This window comes from Marmota monax, unplaced genomic scaffold (assembly GCF_021218885.2).
Source record: "Marmota monax isolate L192 unplaced genomic scaffold, Marmota_monax_Labrador192_F-V1.1 WCK01_AAM20220418_F8-fsc00001, whole genome shotgun sequence".
NCBI lineage: Eukaryota > Metazoa > Chordata > Mammalia > Rodentia > Sciuridae > Marmota > Marmota monax.
In genome coordinates this window covers 46,791,439-46,812,592 of record NW_026693777.1, presented here as the reverse complement: position 1 = coordinate 46,812,592, position 21,154 = coordinate 46,791,439, and the positions used below count along the sequence as shown (strand labels likewise).

The 21,154-nt window shown below is 51.0% G+C and overlaps 1 protein-coding gene across 4 annotated transcripts; it reads left to right on the top strand.

The window, feature by feature from the left end:
* The first annotated feature begins 403 nt into the window (after nt 1-403).
* On the top strand, nt 404-20,732 carry Shf (Src homology 2 domain containing F). 4 transcript variants are annotated; one of them, XR_006855460.2, is made up of 8 exons: nt 404-929; nt 10,073-10,214; nt 12,920-13,126; nt 14,615-14,755; nt 15,966-16,137; nt 16,283-16,402; nt 16,706-16,850; nt 19,958-20,075. XR_006855460.2 is itself a non-coding variant. In XM_046461537.2 (7 exons), the coding sequence occupies exons 1-6, from the start codon at nt 432-434 to the stop codon at nt 16,367-16,369; spliced, it is 1,245 nt and encodes a 414-aa protein (XP_046317493.1). In that variant the 5' UTR covers nt 404-431; the 3' UTR covers nt 16,370-16,402; nt 16,706-16,839. The 4 variants fall into 4 exon arrangements, 3 of the variants coding, with proteins under 3 accessions (XP_046317493.1, XP_046317491.1, XP_046317492.1); XM_046461537.2 differs by lacking the exon at nt 19,958-20,075 and having other exon boundaries at nt 15,966-16,135; nt 16,706-16,839; XM_046461535.2 differs by lacking the exon at nt 16,706-16,850 and having other exon boundaries at nt 408-929; nt 19,958-20,732.
* Nucleotides 20,733-21,154: the final 422 nt, after the last annotated feature.

The window sequence follows — 21,154 nt, the reverse complement described above, 5'->3', positions numbered from 1 at the left end:
GGCTTTGAGCCAAGGAAGAAGCAGAACAGAAGGAGCCCGAGGGCCTGAGGGCTCCCCTTTCTGCGTCTTGCACAAGCTGGAAGCAGAGGAAGGGGCGCGGATAGATACGGGTGCGCGCCCCACAAGCACGCGTGGTGACAAGTGGAGGATTCGCTTTCAGTCCAAGAGTCGCAACCTCCGCCCTGCGGTCTCCCACTGCCCACTTCACTTCTCTAGCTTCCACACAGGCTGGGAGCTGGCGGCCACCTCCCCGCGACCTCCTCCCGCGCAGAGGGAGGTCGACTCCGTTAGACAGCGGAGCCCCGCCCCTCCCTTGTTATTGACGAGCTCCGCCCCCTCCTGCCGCCCGGCGCAGCTCCGCCCCCTCCCTGCCGCCCGCCCCCGCCCCCCGCCCGGCTACAGTGCTCCTCTCGCTCAGTCTGGCTGGCCCCATGTTACTGAGCGGAGCTCCTCCTGCGGGCTCCGGCCCGGGGCCGCGGGCTCAGGGGGGCGCTGGAGGCGGCCCGGGGGGTTCCCGCCGGGGCGCTGGAGGTGCGGGAGCAGGCCCAGGAGGGGGCGGCAGCGGCGGAGTAGCGAAGTGGCTTCGGGAGCATCTGGGCTTCCGCGGGGGGAGCGGCGGAGGAGGTGGGGGCAAGCCGGCGCCCCCGGAGCCCGACTACCGTCCCCCTGCGCCTTCCCCGGCCGCGCCCCCCGCGCCGCCCCCAGACATCCTGGCCGCCTACAGGCTGCAGCGGGAGCGCGACTTCGAAGACCCCTACTCCGGGGGATCGTCCGGCTCCGTAGCCCTTGCCACCCCGGTAGCCCCCGGCCCCACGCCGCCCCCGCGCCACGGTTCGCCCCCCCACCGCCTTATTCGGGTTGAGACCCCTGGGCCCCCAGCTCCCCCTCCCGATGAGCGGATCTCTGGACCCCCATCCAGCAGCGATAGGGTGAGTGCCGCGCCGGGAGGGGCTGGCCAGGAGGGGAGTGGTTGGAGGTCTGGAGGTTGTGAGAGGGACAAAGGTGGCCTGGCCGGGTCTCTTGCTGTCACGGCTCCTGGCGGACACAAGCTTAGTCCCTGACCCTGGGGCTCAAGAGTCTTAACCCACCTTTGTTCAAATTCTCGACCTGCTAATCCGAGATGGGGGCCCCCCCGAACTCTGCTCCTATCCCTTGATGAGACCTCAGGACTAGTGACCCTCCCCCTCTTGGGTTCTGCTCTTGGTTTCGAAGCCCCCAGGGAGCCTGATCCTTGAGCTTTTATTCTAACGGGGATTGAAAAGCACACCACCCTCCTTGCTGGTTTATGGCCTTTCTGCCCCTCAGAGCAGAAGCTCACTGCCCTTTGATCTCTGACCTCTCCCCCAGGGCAAAACCTGCACAAAGCTTTCTCCTCCTGTTTCTCCTCCTCCCCCTCTTCCTTCTCTCCTTTCTTTCCTTAGAGTCCAAGCATCCTTGCAGGTGCTGAAACCCCAGAACAGAGGTGAAGGCTGGGGTTTCTCCTTGTGGACTCTTTGCCTTACCCAGTGAGATTGGAACTGGACGGGCTGTTCTCAAGAGGCCAGGATGGGCACTGTGCAGCTCTTACCAATGATGTTGACCACTGGGGTCCAGGCCCACTCCTTCTCTTGTTCCCCAAGGGCAGTCCCTCTTCAGGACCTGTTGCCCAGATAGGGCCAAGTAGCTGAGTCCATGCTTTCTCTCCTCCTGCCCTCCTTCTATCCAAGTCCATTCTGAGAGAGACTGGAGTGGTTTTATGGATCTGCAGGCACTGGGGTAGGAAGGAGAGCAGGGCAGTCACTGTGCCCCAGGACATCTACAGTGTCTTAGAGTCCTTCTACCCAGTCAACGTTGGCCTTGGCCCTCCCTGACAGAGGAACAGTTGAAAGCCATGCCCAGGTCTCTTAGCTCTAAATCCTAGGACCATGACTCCGTGAGCCACCCTGGCCCTCTTGTCCTTCTTTGTTAAACCCTAGGAACTCAGTTCTGGGGCTTATTTCCCTATTTTCAGCAGAGGAGAACATTTTTATTTTTATTTGATTGGAGAGCAAAGTTGTTGTCTAAATCCACTGGCTCCAGGATTGAGGCTTTCAGCCGAGAAAGTGCCTTTCTGCCCAATTTCCTGGATGAGAGAGATGTGTCAGGGTCAGAACAGAAGCCTCAGGAATGTGAATAATTTTTTCTGTAGTTCCTGCCATGGGGCATGACTGCCAATCGTGGGCCAGGATCCTTAGTCTGCAGAGGAAGATTCAAGGGTACTTTTCCCAGGCTATGCTGTTTCCTTCCTAATTGTCCCTGTCGTTGTGTGATGTGCTGGTGGCGGTGAGGCAGACTGGAGTACTAGGCCTTATTTTTACCGTGGATCAGTTAGTCTCCTCCTCTCTGACCACTGCCTGTTGGCATGTGGGCCTAAGCTGTCCTTGGCCCTTCTCCTCTCTGCAGTGGCTTAGAATGGCCTGACATGCTACCCACCAAGCTGTGGTTCCTCCAGGACAAGGACTGTGTTCTCCTAATATCTGAATCTCCCAAGTGTTTGACACAATGCTTGGCATAAAGAGGGGTACATAAATATGTCCTGAATGGTGACTATACACTACCAGGGTGGCCTGAGGGTCAGGGGCTGCCTAGTAGCAACCCTTGCATGTTTTCCCAAAGATCCCTAAATAAGGGACTGTACCCACTCAGTCATGTAGACAGACCCCTGGTTTCTTCATGCCTTCACTTGGGTCAGCTCTGTGATCTGTGGGCTGTTCAGACCTGGGGGGGCCAAGAGATGTCTGACTACTTTGTCAACCACAAGGACAGGAATGAAATCCAGCAGGCTCTCCCAGGAGCCACACAGTCTGTTGTTTCTTTAGTGGGTGTGATGAGAAGGACTCAGGATACCATCTGAACTGTCCTAAGGGCAAGGACACTGCCTCAGTGGGCCCTGACCTCGGGATTCCCACCACTTTAAGGAGTGGAGTTTGGGGGATTCCAGAGTCTTTCCCTAGGAAGAGCCCAAACAGGGTTCCTAAGCTTTTACAGTAACCCCAGCTGTCTAAGCACCCCTTAGGCCTACTGAGTGACCTGCAGATCGCACACAAGATGTTTCCCCTGGATAATGAGCACCCCTCTCTCCCTGCACCACCACCCCCCGCCCCTAATGAGCTAGTGTTTCTGTGGTGTGTGGCTGCTTTCTCCCTCCTCTCAGTTCTGCAGAGCCCTTTGACTTGTTGCTTTGGGATCTTTCCTTAGGTGAGATGGGGACTGGGGACCTGGATGTGCCTTGGACTGGCCTGTTCCTGTCCTTCTATTGAAGCCTGGCTACTTACTGCTGGAGGATGGGAGGGATCAGCACTCTGAGAGGGGTTGGTCATGAGGTTTGATGAAATGGGTGGAGGTATTTCTGTGATGAGACTGAGGGTAAAGGAGCCTTGTGCATGTGGGGGCAGGAGAGAACAGGGACCTGGACAAGACCCTGAGAAACCCAGGGGGCTCAGGACCATAACCTTTCTTCCCATGCAGGGTTATGGCTCCCGGCCCACCCTGAAATCCACTGCTGTAGTTGGCAGGTGTGCAAGGGTGACCATCTGGGCAAGCCTGGCAGGGCAGGTGTGGGAGCAGCAGGAGTGGCACCCTGCAAGGGGCAGGCAGGGCTCACCATCTGGCCTCAGGAAATACTCTCCCTCTGGTGCTGGGCCCTTGTCCCGCCTCCAGGAGGTGCTCTGGCAGAGGAACACGAGATCGGGGCCTTCCCTTGATTTGCTCACATTTCTCTGAACTTCAATAGGAAAAATCTGGTGTAATGAGGAAAAGGGATGGATATGGAAATGGATGAAGCTCTGAGCTGCCTATGATCATCTGCACAGTATGTCCTTTGCCTCTGTCATGCAGAGATGTATGGGTTGGCAGGCAGGGAGTAACATGGCAATAAGATGGTCATGCACCCCATATTGAAACAAGTGCTCTTATTCTTAGCTTATGGCAGAGGTCCTAGGGTTCATGACCCTCTAGCAACTGTGTGTAAGTATATCCCATTTTTCTAGGGAAAGGCTTATAGCTCTCAGATTAGGGGTTTATAGCTCCCAAAAATACAGTCTTAACATTTAAAAACAGATATACCTTGTAGATGTAGTCCACATGGATTTGGATCCTCCAGGCTCCAATTCAGAAAGAAGCGAGCAGACAGGTAGAAAGAGAAAAATGAGGGAGGCAGTCGGGAGTGTCTGAAGTCCTGCTCCGAGATTAGGAGGGTGGCTAGAGGCCAGCAATGTAGGACCATTAGCCAGTGTTCATTGGTGTACTATGTCATTACGTGACACTGACCTAGATGCTTAAAGGGACACCTAGAAGAACTCGGTCCTTGCCTTTTTGTAGTTTGTTGCTTTCATTTGCCTTCTATGGCCTCCGTATAGTCTAGATGTCTGATCTGCTTATCTTGCATGCATTCTCTGATAGAAATAGAGAGAGGAGGAAAATTGTAGGAAGGGGAGGGAGGAAATGGTAGAGGTCCAGGTAGAGAGACGTTTGAGGACTGGTTAGACAGACCTCTGTAGCCTGGGCTGGCCATCTCTGCTACCATGGGTGCTTCAAGGATGGCTGAGACCTGTGGACTACTGAGAGATTATGTCTGGCCCTTCCACTCTACCCAGTACTGCGGCATCACACTTTGGCTCTCATTCTGTCTGGAAGACATCTGTACTGGTTTGCTTGGCTAATAAGTGACTCGTCGTGCCTCATCCCTGGCACTCTGCCTGTTGGGAGCTAGGAACAGCTGGGACCCTGAGGACCATGAATTGCTGGCTGGGTCGAGCAAGCCCTGGCTGGGGTCCAAGACTTGAAGGGGTACCTACTGCATACTCCAGTTGCCCTCACCCCAGAACCAGCAAGATGTTATGTGAGAGTAAAGGTGGGGTCTAAACCCTGCATGCTGTAGGCTTGTGGGTTCTCTCAGAGCACCCTGAGGCTCTTTAATCTCTTGGAGTTTATTTTGTGTCTGTATGAGCTCCTGAGGACTCCAAAATATGGTCTATTACTCTTTAATGATACAGTGACTGACATTTACTGAGCACTTACTTTGTGCGGTACCATTTTGAAGCATCTGATAGGTATTAGACCAGTTGATCCTTACAGCAACCCTAGGCCTGGGGCAGTGGCACACATATAATCCCAGCAGCTTGGGAGGCTGAGGCAGGAAGATCACAAGTTCAAAGCTAGCCTCAGCAGTTTAGTGAGGCTATAAATAACTTAGAAAGATCCTGTCTCAAAAAAGGGCTGGGGAGAGGCTAGGGTTGTGGCTCAGCAGAGGGGCACTTGCCTAGCATGTGTGACGCACTGGATTTGATCCTCAACACCACATAAAAATAATAAAATAAAGGTATTGTGTTCATCTATAACTAAAAATATTTTTAAATAAATAAATAAAAGGTATTGTGTCCACCTACAACCCCCCAAAAAAATATTGAAAAAGGGGGTGTTGCTGAGGATGTGGCTTAGTGGTTAAGTAATCCTGTAAGGAAGACTCTATTACTATCCCTGGGTTATATATAGAGGAATGCAGCACAGGAATTTGAATGCATGATTTCTCAGCTAGCAGGAAGAAAACCAAGCTTCACAGCCTGGAGGACTGACTCCAAACTGAGCACTATGCCTAGGTCCTCAGTACTGATCACCAGGTGCCCCACAGAGAAGAACTGTTCATGAAGCATATGCTAATGAACAAGGGGAGAGGATCCTTAGAGAAGAGATGAGGGGCATTTTCTGTGATAAATTCACCATGTTCTGAATCCTGGAGATTACCAATCCTGAGATGGTCCTAAGTATCTTAAGAGTTGGTAGCATCAGTCACGTCTGTGACGTTTGAATGTTTTGTAAGCATGGCATTGCTCTTAGAATTAGAAAAGGAAAGTAACAAATCTCTTTCACAGTGAAGGAGTTTCACAGAGAAATAAAATAGGAGAGGGCATTCCAAGAAGTAGGAATATCAGCTACAAAAAGTTTGATCTTGGGAAAAGTAATCAAACTGATTGGTTAACAGTAAGGAAGGGTTCCCATGATTAAATATTTAGGGGAAATACTAAGTTAAACAAAAATTAGATTGATTTATTTGCTGCAGAACTTCTCAGAGGTAAAGTTTTTTTGTTTCATTTTTTCTGTGTGGGGATTGAACCTGAGGCCTTGCAATGTTAGGCAAGTACTTTACTACTGAGCAATATTCTCAGCCCCTAAATTTTAACTTAAAATTTAAATCTACAAGTAAAGAAAAAAAAAAGATGCTACATTTTTCAAAGTTTTAGAAAATCTATCACAAGGTACTGAGAGTCAGGAGACCTGGGTTGTAGTCTCATCTGCACTGCTGTCAAGCTGTGTGCCCTGGGAAGCACCTAAACTGTAAGGCCTTAATACCAGAATATAAAAGATTATCATCAGAGCTAACACTTATGGAACACTCACCTCACTCACGTGCCAGCCTGTGGACTATGAATTGTTACAAACTTATTTCCCTCTTCCCTACCCTCTGATATAGGTATGATTGTCATTCTCATTCAACAGATAAAAAAGACAGGTTTCCAGACACTAAATATAATATAATGTTCACTAAAGAAGTGACAGAAATGCAGTGTGGGTAGTTTGGGGACTGTGCAGAACCAACATCCTGAAACATGTGCTCCTTGCTCTGCCTTGGACTTTTATCCCCTGGAGCCCCATGGGTAGGGACATGTTCCCATCCCAACTGCAGAGTGGAAGACAGAACCAGATGGTGGGCCTGCTGGCTACCTCAGGAGAGGCATGGGCAGGAAAGATGCAAAGTAGACAGCTGCTCTGGGAAGGGCACTGCCCATTTGAACAGAAGAGTAGGTCTTGGAAATAGCCTGCTGGGTTCGGAAAGGAGAAGGATATAGGGCCCTCTGGGTAGGAGCTGTTGTTACCCACTACTTTGAAAATATTGTTAGCATTTGAATAACATTCTGATTATACCAGAGGATATATGCCTAAATATCAATCCTGGTGTTGTGTACCTTTCCCAAAGACCTTTGGCTGACTGTCCCTCCCTCTGCCTTTGAGCTAGAGGCTTTGATCCTATTCTCCTGAGAGCCTAATGTTGCAGCCATTACTAGTCAGTCAGAGGTCAAAGTGAATGGGGATCTGGAAGTTGATGTCACTCCAGAGGATGTCGCCTGGGGAGAAGGAGGCCTTCTAGGCAGCCAGTAATTATGTCTTGAATATACTCTGTGTGGAGGGCCCTGGGTTGGTTGGATGAAGGACACAGCAGTGGGGACATCAGAGGGGGCCGAGGGGCCACAAACAAAATAACAAATTGTGGTAGATCTGAAGTCTAGGGGGCGGGTTCTCCCACTGAGCAGTTCACCCTCACAGACTTAGAAACACTGTGGAAGTAGCCTGGGCTCTACTGGGTTCCTTGGTGCCCTTGTGGTTGCCACATCCTGCTAGCCTTCCCAGCTGGCATCTCTGCTGCTGCTCCCTTTCTGAGCCCTGTGGGTGGCTCTTCTGGGCACTCCAGCCCAGGGCGAGGGGCCAGGGCTTCCTGGAGTAGGGTGTGGAGCCAGGAGTGGAACAGAGGAGCCATTGAGCTGCCCGCAGAGCTGCCACCTGGTTGCCCACAGGCACTGGGGAGGCCCCCACCAGCCTGGGAGGGGTCGCAGCTCCAGGAACTAGCCCAGGATTCCAGTGGGAAGCTGGCTGCTGCAGCTCTGTCCATATGTAGTGAGGGATGGGTGAAGGGGCTCTGTGTAGTGGTGGGGTAGGAGGGCTTGCACTAGGATCCTCTGTTCACCAAGGGGTGCAGTTTCACTTGGAAAGACAGTCCTCCTTTATGACTCCACCCAGATTTATGCTTCCTCTCTATTCTGAATGAACAAAGAAAAGAGTTTCATTGTCCCTTCTTCCTGTTTTATGTGAATGGATGTAACAGATAATTACTAAGATTTTACAGGCACTGGATATTTAGCAATAGACTTGGGCCCTGCCCTCAGGAAGCCCACAGTCTTCAGGAAGATGTCTATTAAAACAAATATTTACCACAGTGTGACAATAGCCCAGCACAGAGGCACCTCACAGGCAGGCCTGTGTGAGCATGGAAGAGTTTTCTAAAGAAAGAAAATAATGAGTAAGGGTTGGTCATGCCAGAAGGCAGAAGGAAGGCCTCTGAGGTAGAAAAGAGCAGAGCGTTCAGGGAACAGTGATCCAGGGTTGGTAGAGAGAAACCACAAAGGAAAGTGGAATCTTACATCTCTGTTAACTGGATTTTTCTTAAAGCAAGAGAGCTATTATAAGGTCTAAGGATAACCTGTCAGATGATTCAGACCCTGTTGAGTACCTGCCGCAGATGAGTGTGAGGCTGGGTGCTGCCTGGCAGAGTTACCAACAGTGGGCTGACTCTAGAGCGCCCTTGGTCAGGGGTGGGGTTGTGGGTGCCATTGGCCTGGGAAAAAGCAAGCAATAGGGTGCAGGTGACAGGTAAGTGGATTTCATATTTCTGCTTTCTGGAAAGAATCGGACTAGGGGTGAAGAGCTACAAGGGAAGATAGGAGGTGAAGGAATAAAGACGTTTTTCCTAGTGCCTACTATATGCCAGCTGCTTATTGGAGCTGAAGAGACAAAAATGATAAAGCGCTCCATGCTGGTGGATGATCTGGTGGTGGTGGTTGCAGAGGCAGGGTGTGAGATGGGGTCATTCCAGAAGTAGGCGGAAACGCAGGGGATGTAAAGGAGCCGAGGTTTGACTGGAACAAGGTGGGAGTGGAAGACCTGAGGGATGACATGTTAGCAGTCTTTGGGAACCTCAGAATCCTTTAGAGGGGCCATCAGGGGTTGAAGGAACTTGCCAAAGGGGTCTCTGGGAGTTTCCTTTCTCCATTTCTGCCTTTCTAGGGGTCACCATTCCTATATCCTTTCACCCAGGCCAGGGTGGTCATCCAGAGGGACTTCCAGCTCAGCTAGCTCCTACATCCCTGATCCAGCTCAGAACTAAAGTCTACTCTGTGATTTGGGGAAAGGTAGGAGTGGCCCTTCCTCGTAGCACAGGCCACAGAGCCATCTTGTGTAACCCAGTGATGTGGTACTCTTAGAGTGCTGACAGCCCTGAGTGGGTTGGGCTGTCTCCACCTCTGCTGGCCCATCAGGAAAAGCCCATACCTAGCTTGGAGAAAGACTCTATTGTCCTTAGCTGTGCCCTGCCCTGAGCATCTTGGGCACCTTGGGCACCTCTGCAGGGTGTGTAGCTTTTGGTTTGTTCTGCCTTGACTGGATATGGGGACAGAGATGTGGCCATGAGCCACTTGTATGGGATAGAGGGGCAGCTTGAAAAGTAGAGGGATAAGGTGGGGACTTTCTTATCTCTGTCCCTTAGTACCAAGGGAATTTCAGCATAGCCTCAGGGCTTCCCCAAGCCATCTCTCTCCTAGGTCAGCTGAGATGCCCACTGATGTCAGGTTGGTGGCCCTTTGCACAAAGGGCATGAGTTCCAATCTATTTCCCCACTTACGCAAAATGGTATTGGACATGTTACTCCCTAGCTGCCCTGGGCCTCCAGTGATAATGATACCCACATGACGGGGACATTGTGAGGATCAATCTATAGAACTGTGGCAAAGTGAATATTCAGCTTTCCTTCCTTGAGGGCTGGCATCTATTTATATTTGTTCAGCATCTGGAAGTGCAGTGGTGGGCATGGACCATGCTAATCTCTGAGTTGCCTCACCATTCCCTGCTTGCTTTTTAAACTCTTCTAATACCATTGTAACCAGTTCTCTGAATTAAATTCTCTCTGTTGAACCACTTGGCGTTAAGTTCTTGTCCAGCTTGGACCCTAAGGTATGGCACAATAACCTCACCCTGACCATTTAGGCTAGGACATGGTCCAGAGGTACAAAATCAGCAGAAAAGAAAGATGCATCACTGTGGCAGCCTATTTTAGGACCCTGCAAAGGAAGAGTGATAACTAATCCCTATCTAAGCTCAGAAACTTCTCTTGGTAGCTGGGACTCTGGGTTTGAGGCAGCCTACCCAGGACTAGCATCAATGGATGGAGTCGGGAGAAGCAGACCTGCCTCAATTGTCTGAAGGCCCTGTCTTTGCCCTTTTCCCACAGTTGGCAATCCTAGAAGACTATGCGGACCCATTTGATGTTCAGGAAACTGGTGAAGGTTCGGCAGGACCTTCAGTAGCCCCAGAGAAGGTCCCTGAAAATGATGGCTACATGGAGCCCTATGAGGCCCAAAAGATGATGGCTGGTAAGTAACAGAGGGAAAGGGGAGGTGCTCCCTGAAGCCTGGCCTCTGTGAAACAGGCTCTGGGGCCCCTCAAGTCTAAGGACTCCTTGGTCCCTAGAAAATATGGAGAAAGCCTTTGCCAGGTCCTTAGGAGTGATAGCTACTGCCTTCAAGGTAGTCTTTTTTGGAGGAGGAGCTGTGACTTTTGGCTCTGAGGCCATAGAGGAGGCCATACAACCCAAGGTCAGATAGAGGCATTCGAGATAGGAAGGGCAAGATAGTGGTGGGAGGTCAAGGTTCCAAAAAGGAATCTAAAAAGATTTGAAAAGAAAATCATGAGCTTTTGAGAAGGGTGATGAGTTTGAAAAATATTATATCAAAGTGAAACATCTTTATGGCATTGGAAACATGACTAGAAATATAGTGTAGGTGCCATGAGGCTGGGCAAAGAGTTAGGGTGGGGAGAAATGAACAAGACCTGGCCTTGGGGAAAAGAGGCCAAAAGAGGATCTGGAGATGGAGTCCAAATGGGAGTGATCAGAGAGAAAGACAATGATGGATCAATCTAAACCAAGATTCAAGCCAGGGTGAGAGAATATTGATTTAGGGGAAAATACTGTTAGTCCTTGGGCATATTGGGAGTTAAGATGAGATACCAAAAGGACAGTGAAGCACTTCAAAGGTAGGAATGAAGAGCTTGGATTTGGTTCAAAAGGGGGAATAGAGTCACTATGAATTCTTGAGCAAGAAAGAAATGAGATAAACTATGGTGCAGTTGTGCATGGCCTGTAATTCCAGCACCTCAGGAGGCTGAGGCAGGAGGATTGCAAATTTGAGGCCAGTCCTATCTCAAGATGAAAACTAAAAAAAAAAATTTAAAAAGGGCTGGGGATATAGTTCAGTGATAGAGAACTCTTGGGTTCAATTCCCAGACTAAAAAAAAAAATGGTGGGGATAAATTGGGATTACTGAGGCTTTAGTGTGCAGAATGAACTGGAAGAACTGACATCAGTACGTTGAGCAAAGTAAGTTAGCAAACTGGTATGGAAATTGCTGGAGTTTTAAGGACCAATACTTTAGATCTCTTTCTTCCTTTCCTGGGCTTGGGAATAATTGAGGAATAAGATTAAAGAAACAGATGGAGATTAAAATGTCTATTACTGATAAAGTTGATTGGAGAATATTACCTCACTACAATCATCACAATGGGCTCCTTAATACTTTGCCACAGAATTAAACTTGCCCACTCAGACTTGGGCAACAAAGGACAGCCATAAGCCTCTACATGGAGGCAGGCCACTCACTGCAAGGAAAAAGTAGCCAAAGGCAGATATAAGTAAGAGAATGAAAATTTATTAGCCAATCAAACTGCTCTTCCTCCAGAGAGGTAGGTAGGAGGCAGAGAGCCTCTGGAGTGTTATCCCAGGAGTATTGTTCCCAGGAACCCTGAAAAAACAAGCCTGTGAAGTGGAGGTTCACCTTGGCAGTAATCTAGATATGTAAAGATGAGGGTGAAAATCATCAGGAATTGGCAATGAACCATTGGGATTTAGATAATGACAATGATGGGTCAGGTTCAAGGAAAATAGTATAGTGGACAGAAATGAAGAAAGTGAGAAGGTGGTACCTCGTTGAAGTCAGAGGGGTGTGGACCATGAATGCTCATATATATATATGGTGGGGAGGGTACCGGGGTTTGAACTCGGGAGCACTCAACCACAGAGCCACATCCCCAACCCTATTTTGAATTTTATTTAGAGGAAGGGTCTGACTGAGTTGCTTAGTGCCTTGCTTTTGCTGAGTCTGGCTTTGAACCCATGATCCTCCTGCCTCAGCCTCCCAAGACACTGGGACTATAGGGATGCGCCACCACGCCTGGCTATATACATATTTTTTGATAGTAGCTATGTAGCTTTTAAAATCAGATTTTCAGTGGGGTCAGTGATCCTGAAAAGAGATTGACTAGTTTGGAGGAAGGTGGTGAGTTTGAAATGATATGATGTCAAAGCAAAACATCTTTTTGGCCTTGGGTATATGACTAGATTATAGATGCAGTGGGAGCCATGAGACAAGTAGTTTAAAAGTTAGGGCAGGAAAAAATGAATAAGACTTGACTGTCTTGGAAAACAGACCAAGAGAGGATCCAGGAAGAGTCCAAATGGGAACGATTAGAGAAAAGACAATCCATGAAATTGATTTGTGGAAGAGGAAAGTTCACAGTGGGGTTGGTCAGCAGTGCCTGAGTAACAAAGAAGTGTTTCCTGGTTTTAGTGAAATAATGTCACTTGGGATAGGAGGAAATGAATGGAGCTGGGCAATGAGGAGAAGATGAGGTAGGGGAGGACCATGACCCAGTTTCCTAAACATTTCAACTTCATCTGCCCAGTCTTGCTGACTGTCATGGGATCCTTTTTCTGCCTTTCAGTCTGATGCCTATGTGCCTCTGTCTTTCTTGGATCCCCTGCTTGTAGAGCCCTGGAACTGTTTGACTTGGAGGGTTCCCCCTCTTTTTTCTCTTGGTGCTAGGGTTTGAGCCCAAGGCCTCATGCATTCCAGAAGTATTTTGAGGGTGAGGAACCCAGGATTTCTGACTCCTGAGTTCTTCCAGAGCCAGGACATCTCCTTTGAAAGAGACCTGGCTCATGGTGAGGAGCATTGCTGGAGAGGTGCCCTGGTCACAGGCATCTCTTCCTCCTTGCATCTCTCCCTCCTTCTTGCCCTGGCAGAAATCCGGGGCTCCAAGGAGACCGCAGCTCAGCCCCTGCCTCTGTATGATACACCCTATGAGCCAGAGGAGGAGGGGGCCTCCCCAGAGGGTGAGGGAGCCACTTGGCCCCGGGAGTCCCGCCTGCCTGAAGATGATGAGAGGCCCCCCGAGGAGTATGACCAGCCCTGGGAGTGGAAGAAGGAGCGGATTTCCAAAGCCTTTGCAGGTGAGTCTTGATGGGAAGGCAGATATGCTGGGGATTCTGAGCAGCTTCTCAGACTCAGGAGAATGAAAGGAATAGATCCCAGGAACCCAGGGAGGTCCAGGAATGGGTCTTCAGGGCAGAGTTGAGTTCTGTACCAAGGATAATGAGGACTTGGGCAGTGTAGACACACACTGAGCACAGGGTCAGGGAATGGAATGGGAAAAGGATGAAGGCATTTCCCTGCATCACCATCTCTCAGAGGACAAGGCCATTTCCATCTTTTAGGGGCTGGATATACTTAAAAATAAAGAAATTTCAATACAAAGCTTATAAAGCTTGTGGTGTATATTAAATACATTTAACAAAAGAGGGCATTTAATACTTCAGACAATGAAAATAGCTGTGGCAAAGTAACCTGAATTCTAGGACTGTGTCTTCCAGTGGTAGGCCCAGCCCCAGAGGGATCTCTGAGCTGCAGTGGAGGCTCTGAGAAATCCCCTGATTGCTGAATGAAGATCAGATTTCTCTTGTCCTAACCACACCATTGTTGGTTCCCAGTTGGGATTCCACCATGGAAAAGTTCAGGTTGGCTGTCAGAGATGGACAGAGGTGGGTGGAGAAATACCCCCAGTAGGGAAAGGGCTTTCATTCATGAACCTTTGAGGGCTTAAACACCATTAGACTTCATTCTTGTTCCCATGTCCCCTCACTCCTCCTTGGACAAGAGGCTCATCCTGGAGCTGGACCCAGCCCTCCACTCTGCCCTCCCCACCCTGGCAGCCAGACTGGGAAACCTCAGTTTTCTAATTTGCTTCCTGTAAAGCACACACCATTGAGGATGGGCCATTTATCTCCAGAAGTCTCCTTGGAGAATCAATACTGTTTGGATTGCTTAATGGGAAAATCTATGCTGATCATTAGGAAACCTCGTTAGCAGTCCTGCAGCCGAAGGTGGCGTCACTTTTCTTGAGGTTGGGAGGGGCATTACATTTCAAAAAACATCTGCCCCCAAGTCTGAGTGTTTCTGACAACATGAAGCTAAGCTGTCACATTCTCACTGCCCAAGAATTCTCAGGCTGGGGGTGAAAGAAGAAGGGGAAGCAAGGCTGGGAATGTCAGGAGGATGTGGAACCCCGCGTATAGTACCAGAGGTGTGGGTAGCTCCTGATACCACTTTTTTTCCTTTTCTGGTCCCTTTGGGGATTGGGGGTTTAGATAGTTCAAATGAATGGGGCCCATGGGGCTGGCAAAGAAAGACTATGTCCTGCTGCTTGCCACTAAAGCCTCCCAGGCTTTGACCAGGGCAGCCTAGTATGTGGTCCGTAGTTGTTCTGTCCAGCCCCTAAGTGAGTCCTCTTCCCTCCCCAGAAGCTGCCCTTGCCTCTGCTCTCCCCCTTCTCCTTTCTAGGCTGTCCTATATCCTAGCTCTGGGTTTTGGTCTCAACCTCTGCCTCTTTCTCTGTCTCTGTCACTGTCTGTCTCTCTTCTTCCTTCTGCTACTGGCTCCAGTTGACATAAAGGTCATCAAAGACCTACCTTGGCCTCCGCCTGTGGGACAGCTGGACAGCAGCCCCTCCCTGCCTGACGGGGACAGGGACATCTCCGGTCCAGCCTCACCCCACCCTGAGCCCAGCCTGGAGGACAGCAGCGGTGGGTCCTGTGGGGGCTTCTGGCCAGGGTGACATGTCCTCACCTCTTAGACCCTGTGGGTTTGGGTTGGAGGAGCTGAGAAGTGGGGCAAGGTATGGAGAATCCAGGAAGAATTCCTCTTGCCCTGGAGGGAGAGGGAAAAGATAAAATGCATATTCCTCCCTCCTCCCTCAGCATCTGTGGTGAAGTGTCTCCTTAGGGAGACCCCTTTCTAATATGTTCCCAACTGTGCCACAAAGATCTACTGTTTTTTAGTCGGCTTCTTTGGTTAGAGCTTTGCCTGATAGTGCAGACCCTTATGAGGCATGGGGGAGGTGCTGGCAGAAGAAGCTCTAACTGAATAAAGCAGAGGATCTGGTGACTGAAGGACAATAAAGGCTTGAAAGTGCTACAAGGAGAAAGAGCCTAAATAACGAGGGGGGGTGGGCGAGGTACTGAATTTACCTTCTGTGTTTAGTTTTGCCCAGAATGGGCACCCAAGAGTGGGTATGGACATATGTGTATGCACACAAGTGTGAGCATCTGTTTGTACCCTTGTGCCAGAGAGTTGGAGGTCTTTTGTAAATGCAGGTGCATGTGTTCATGTGGCCATATGACCCACTGGGGTGGCCCTCTCTTGTGCAGGCTCAGCGGTCAGACTGCCTGGTCTGGGACAGGCAGAGTCACCTCCCTGGGTTTCCATGGGTGGGGGAGGGGAGCCCGTGGGCAGCGACCTTGGGGCGGGTAGGGCAGGCTGTCTGGTGGCTTTGGGCAGGATTAGCCTGTCAGGATGGCACCAAGGGGAATCGGATAATTGTTCTCAGATCGATAAGTCATTTCTACAGAATGGCTTGGCAGGGTGATTTGGAGAACGGTAATGAACTCTGAGGAGAAGAAAGAAACAATATTATCAGCACTGAAGCCACCCTGAGGGGGATGGAAGAGGGGAAGGCAGTCAGAGACTCCTGGGAGAGCATCTGAGTGGTTTCTCGTGTTGCTCCCCTCTATCACCTCCCTGTGTGGCACTAGAGGCTACACCTTCCCCCCACCCACCCAGGATGGGCCCAGGATGATGTCCCTAAAACTGGTCAGGACTGTGAGTGTGTACCACCCTTCCAGAACATGCATTTGGCTCCTTAAAGGCTTGGAAGAAATGGGGCAGGGTAGTGGCTTTTCAGTAGGGCATTACCTCTAGGGTCTTCAGAAGCCATGACCCCTGTGTTCCCTACAGCCCAATTTGAAGGATCGGAGAAGAGCTGCCTGTCACCTGGCCGGGAGGAGAAAGGGCGGCTACCTCCCCGACTCTCTGCAGGGAACCCCAAGTCAGCCAAGCCTCTAGGCCCAGAGCCCAGCAGCCCTCTGGGGGAGTGGACAGATCCAGCACTGCCTCTGGAAAACCAGGTGTGAGTGTCTGTGTCCAGCTGGGGACTCCCTCACCTCTCCTCCCTTCCTGTCACTGGCTTCCCTGCAGGGGACACCCACAAATGGGTGGACCTGGACAGCGAGGGACCCAGCAGGGATGCCCCCCTTCCTCTCTCTCATCCTCAGCTGGTACCACGGGGCCATCAGCCGAACAGACGCCGAGAACCTGCTCCGGCTATGCAAAGAGGCCAGCTATCTGGTGCGCAACAGTGAGACCAGCAAGAATGACTTCTCTCTCTCCCTCAAGTGAGTAGGGGATGCTGCAGGTGGGGGCACAACCCGTGGGGCAGGAAGAGACTCCAATATTCTCCCCCCATGCCCAGCAAAGCTGGAGAGGTTCCTATTCCCCTTGAACAACTGCTGACTCCATGGCAGGCATCCTGACATGTCTGAGACTCATTCCCTGCTCTCTCGGAGGAAACCAACAAGCTGCAGCATCCAGTTCAGAAGGGTTCTGTCATTCACTAGCTGTGTGGCCTAGGGCCCCCTTAACCTCTTCAGGCCTCAGTTGCCTTATAATAAAAAGGAATAATAATATTCATCTTATAGGGAAGGATTAAATGAAATAATATATGAGAAGCACTTAGCATGGTGCTCAATAAATTATCACCATCACCATTGTTAATGGAAGTACGAGATGTTCCAGAAGCACAGACAAGGAGATAGAAGAGCTTTGCCTGAGGGAGTCTCAAGGGTAAGATGGGGGGCTGGGGCTTGGGAGGAGGGCAGAGCAGTGGACACAGAGCTACTCCTGTTTACTCTGAGGAAGTATATGTTTGGGGCAGAGTCCTGGAAGAGGTAACAAATTGGGGCAGAGTCCTGGAAGAGGTAACAAAGGCTGGGCCCTCCGTTTCCATTAGCCATGCTCCCTAGGAGCAGATATGCACAGCCCAGCCTCAGCCTTCCAGGTTCCCTGGTGGACCAACCAACCTTCCTCTTGGTGACCAGGAGTACTATAGCCTACATAAGGCCGCTGTCCAGGGCTTCCCTGCTTCACCAGCAGACACCTACACCACTTCCTACTGCATTCTCTGGAGGCATTAGATAACAGGTATTATTCCCCCACCAACACCACCCCCACGCCTCCCAACTTTAAGTAAATCCAATTTGTGGAAATGTGGGATTACTGAACCTTATACATTTAGGGGATGATTATTTAACTTTACTAAAAGATTGTGGAAAAAGTACAAAAATATGGTTAAGTAACCTGAGTTCTCTTCTTGAGTTTGATAAAAACTGTGTGACCTTAGACAAATCACTTAACCTCCTGGCCTTGGTTTCTCCCTTTGCAAATGTCTTAGAACACTCAGATTCCTTAAAGCTGTCATATTCTAGAGGTCTGCAGATTACAAAACCAAAGGAGCACTTTGGGAAAAATTCATTTGTCAAGATTTTGATACACATAACTTTAGGTGGTATATTTCTTTAAAAATTATAGTTAAAATTTATGGAGCATACCCAAGCAGCATGTATACCATCTCCAAACCAACTACCATCCTGCCACTTAGATCTCTTTTATACACATAGATTCAAGAGGTTTGTGACTTGGTCAAGGTCCCCAACAGGGAGGGCATGGTCATGCTCACCTATAGGCCCATCTATTCAGGAGGGAGGCTGAGGCAGGGGAATCAAAGACCGCCTCAGAACAGCAAGGTGCTAAGCAACTCAATGAGACCCTGTCTCTAAGTAAAATACAAAATAGGGCTGGGGATGTGACTTAGTGGTCGAGTGCCCCTGAGTTCAATCCCTGGTACCCCCCTCCCCCCCCCCCAAAAAAAAAAAACCCAGTTGGGCTGAATGGCTCCACCCCTCATCAAGTGCTGTATGCCTGCAGTCTGTACTGTCCAGTGCAGGGAGAGACACCAGTGTCTGGCTCCCTGGAGTGGAACTAAGGAGTAGAGCTAAGCAGGAGTAGGGGGCTGCCTTTTACTGGGGAGTAAAGAGAAGAGGCCCTCCTGGACTCCTACTCCAGCCCCCAGCGTCTGTCTGCCAGAGCCTCGTTTGCATATAAATGGCTTCTCTGAAATACAATTATGGTTTCTCTTCTCTCCCTAATGGAAGGGCTTTCACTGGTAATTAAACAGCTTCCTCAAAAAGCCCTGCTAGCCTTAGCCCTGTGGTCAGCTGGTCCCACCCCAGCCCCACCCCCACCCCTGAGTGTCTGGCAAGGGCTTGGGTATGCTCCAGGTCCTAATGGACTCTTGGGACTTGTCCTGGAAGGTTGAAAACATAGTCACCCCTCTCCCTGTGAGGTCGGTTATGCAGGTAGAGCTGAGATCTCTGGCCACTTGTTGCCCTTCTTGGCAAATCTGTCCCTTGAGGAGAAAATATAATGTACAGTTTTGGGGAGAGGCCCCCAAGTAGACTGGGAGAGGGGGTCATTTCCAAACTGGGAGAAGGTGAGGGAAGGCCTGGACTTTGGCATGGAGCACACAGGGGAGGGTGACTGCTCCCTGCCTTCCCTCTCCTATTCACAAGGGCTCTACTAGCCTCAGGACTCCTCCCCTCCAGGGCTTGTGCAGTTAGTCAACCCCAGGCATTATTGCAGTTCCACAGATGACCTGACACACACCCTGGGGCCCCCAGCCTTCTCCCAGCAGGCTTCTAAGGCTTCAAGTACTGAGAGGAGGCAGGGATGGAGTTAGGGGTCTATTTTTCTCTCCTCAGTCTCCCCACTCCCTGATTTCTCACTTGTAGGCCTATTGAAAAGGGTCCAGGCAGAGCCTTCTTTGCACCCAGGCAGAGAAGGCAAGCGGTATTCTTTTCAATCCTTACCTCTCAAAGAGTGAAGGCCTCAGGATGGAGGTTATCCCCTTGATGTTTCTGCTTCCTACACTGGCTTCTTAGCCCTGTCCTTTTCCCCAAGTGGTCTCTGAGTAGGCAGCAGCAGCCAAGTCAAGCTTCAGGACTCCCCCAAACATTCCATTGCCTGTGGGTGAGTTTCAGACCTGGTGCCCAGCAGACCAAGTCTGTGATAGTTTAGACAAACATTTTTGCTGGCATGGTTTTGCAATCTCTCTGAAACTCAGAGTGCCCACCTGGACATTTAGAGCTGGCTAAAGTTTTGCACAATGACATCCCTGTCTGGAGGGCAGGGCCAGCACCAATGCTGTTTTCCAGGGTGGTACAGGGACACGAGAAAGGCAGTGGAGCCCCTCCTCTCTAAGAAAGGGAACAGAGCTACAGCCTGGAGGTGATGTCATTCTAGGCCCAAGGGCTGGATGGATGAGTTGAGGCCTTGGCCTAAGGCCCAGATAGCAAGAGGGGGAAGGGATGTCCCCAGGAGGAGGCAGCTGAGCCTTCCTAGATTTGGGAGGGGACTTCCAGATCAGCTTGCTTTCTCCCCCAGTCTTTGCAAGGTAGAGCCCCAAACAAGATTTGGTTACCACATCTGTCCACCCACCTTCCTGCCAAGGGCATCTGTGGCTCCACATGAGTCATCAGGAGCCCTCACAGGTGTCATGCCATATAGCTCAGGAAGAATGAGGCTAAATTGGCCCTGGTTCCAAAATCTGAAGAGCAGGGGTGCTTGGATTCCAGGGCTGGGGGTACTGGTCACTCCACTTTGCATCTGCACACACCCTGTACACTCACTTTATACACAACATTTATATGTTACCTTGATCCAGTGCCTAATGCTACTTACCATACCAGCAAGAAACCCTCCACACCCCTGCTTTCTAGACTCCCATCATCTCCCACCCTCAGCTGGCTTGCATTAGGACTGGGAAAGGTTACTGGATGGCCAGGTGGGGAAACTGAGGAGAGTCCCCACTCACCAGGGTGTCTTTCCCTTCCCAGGAGCAGTCAGGGCTTCATGCACATGAAGCTCTCCCGGACCAAGGAACACAAGTATGTGCTGGGCCAGAACAGCCCACCCTTCAGCAGCGTCCCTGAAATCGTGCACCACTATGCCAGCCGCAAGCTGCCCATTAAGGGGGCCGAACACATGTCCCTGCTGTACCCCGTGGCCATCCGGACTCTGTAGATGTGAGGCCAGGGCACCATGATGGACCTGGACCCAGACCTGTCACCTGGCTGAAGGCAGTGTCTCTTCCCAGGGACATGAAACCTTTCTTCTCCTTGCCCTGGGATCTAGTAGACGCTGGAGGTTCCTTAATTTATTCTAAAGGGGAAAGGCTACTGGGGCCTTTGAATAAGGGGTTGGCTGGAGCTGGAGCTGGAGCAAACCCTGGAGAGAAAGGATAACCCCTGGAGGAAAGAGACTCCAGAGCTGCTGGTCTCCTGGGGAGTTTTAAGATTGGCATTTCCGGCCCCTTTCCAACCCAATGGAAGAGGTAGCCACCTTTCTCACCACCCTCTCCCTACTGGGTCAGTGCGGGGTGAAACAGGACGCAGACCCTCTCTCCACCTCCATTTCCCCCTACCCCAAGCACCCGAGGGATCGGCCCAGAGTCTGGTGCCGGGAGTGGGAAAGGCAAACGCCTGGGTAGGAGACGCCTGGGGGTGGGAGGGAGAGATGAGGAGAAGGGTTAGGGCCAGAGGGAACTGTGCAGTCCCTGGGCCGCCCCGGCTCCCGGCCAGAGGCAATAAATAAACCCGATCCTGCCAGGCACAGCCGCGTCCGCGCCTCCGGCGCTGCCCCCGGGTTGACAGGGGAGGGAACGGGAAGAGAGCACAGATTATGTTTATAAATCAGCTCTGGAGCCGACACAGGCCGGCTGTGAAAAGCACTTTCGAAACATCAAGTTCCTTCCTTTGACGAGATGTCAAAACATCACCCTCCGCCCCTACCCGGGCTGGGGCTCCCAGGGCCCGCTGGCCCGCGACCCCTCCTCGCCGCACTGCCCAGCGCGGCTCCCCAAGAGCGCGTCCAATTTCCTGCCAACAGCCATTTGTCTGGGAGGAGGGGAGACGCGCAGAGACAAAGAGGCAGCGCGCCAGGCAGGGGCGGCCCTGCCACGCGGAAGACGCGCGCCCGCAGAGGCGGGAAGGCGGCGGGGCGGGCTGCGGGGGTCCAGCCTCGCATTCTTTCCG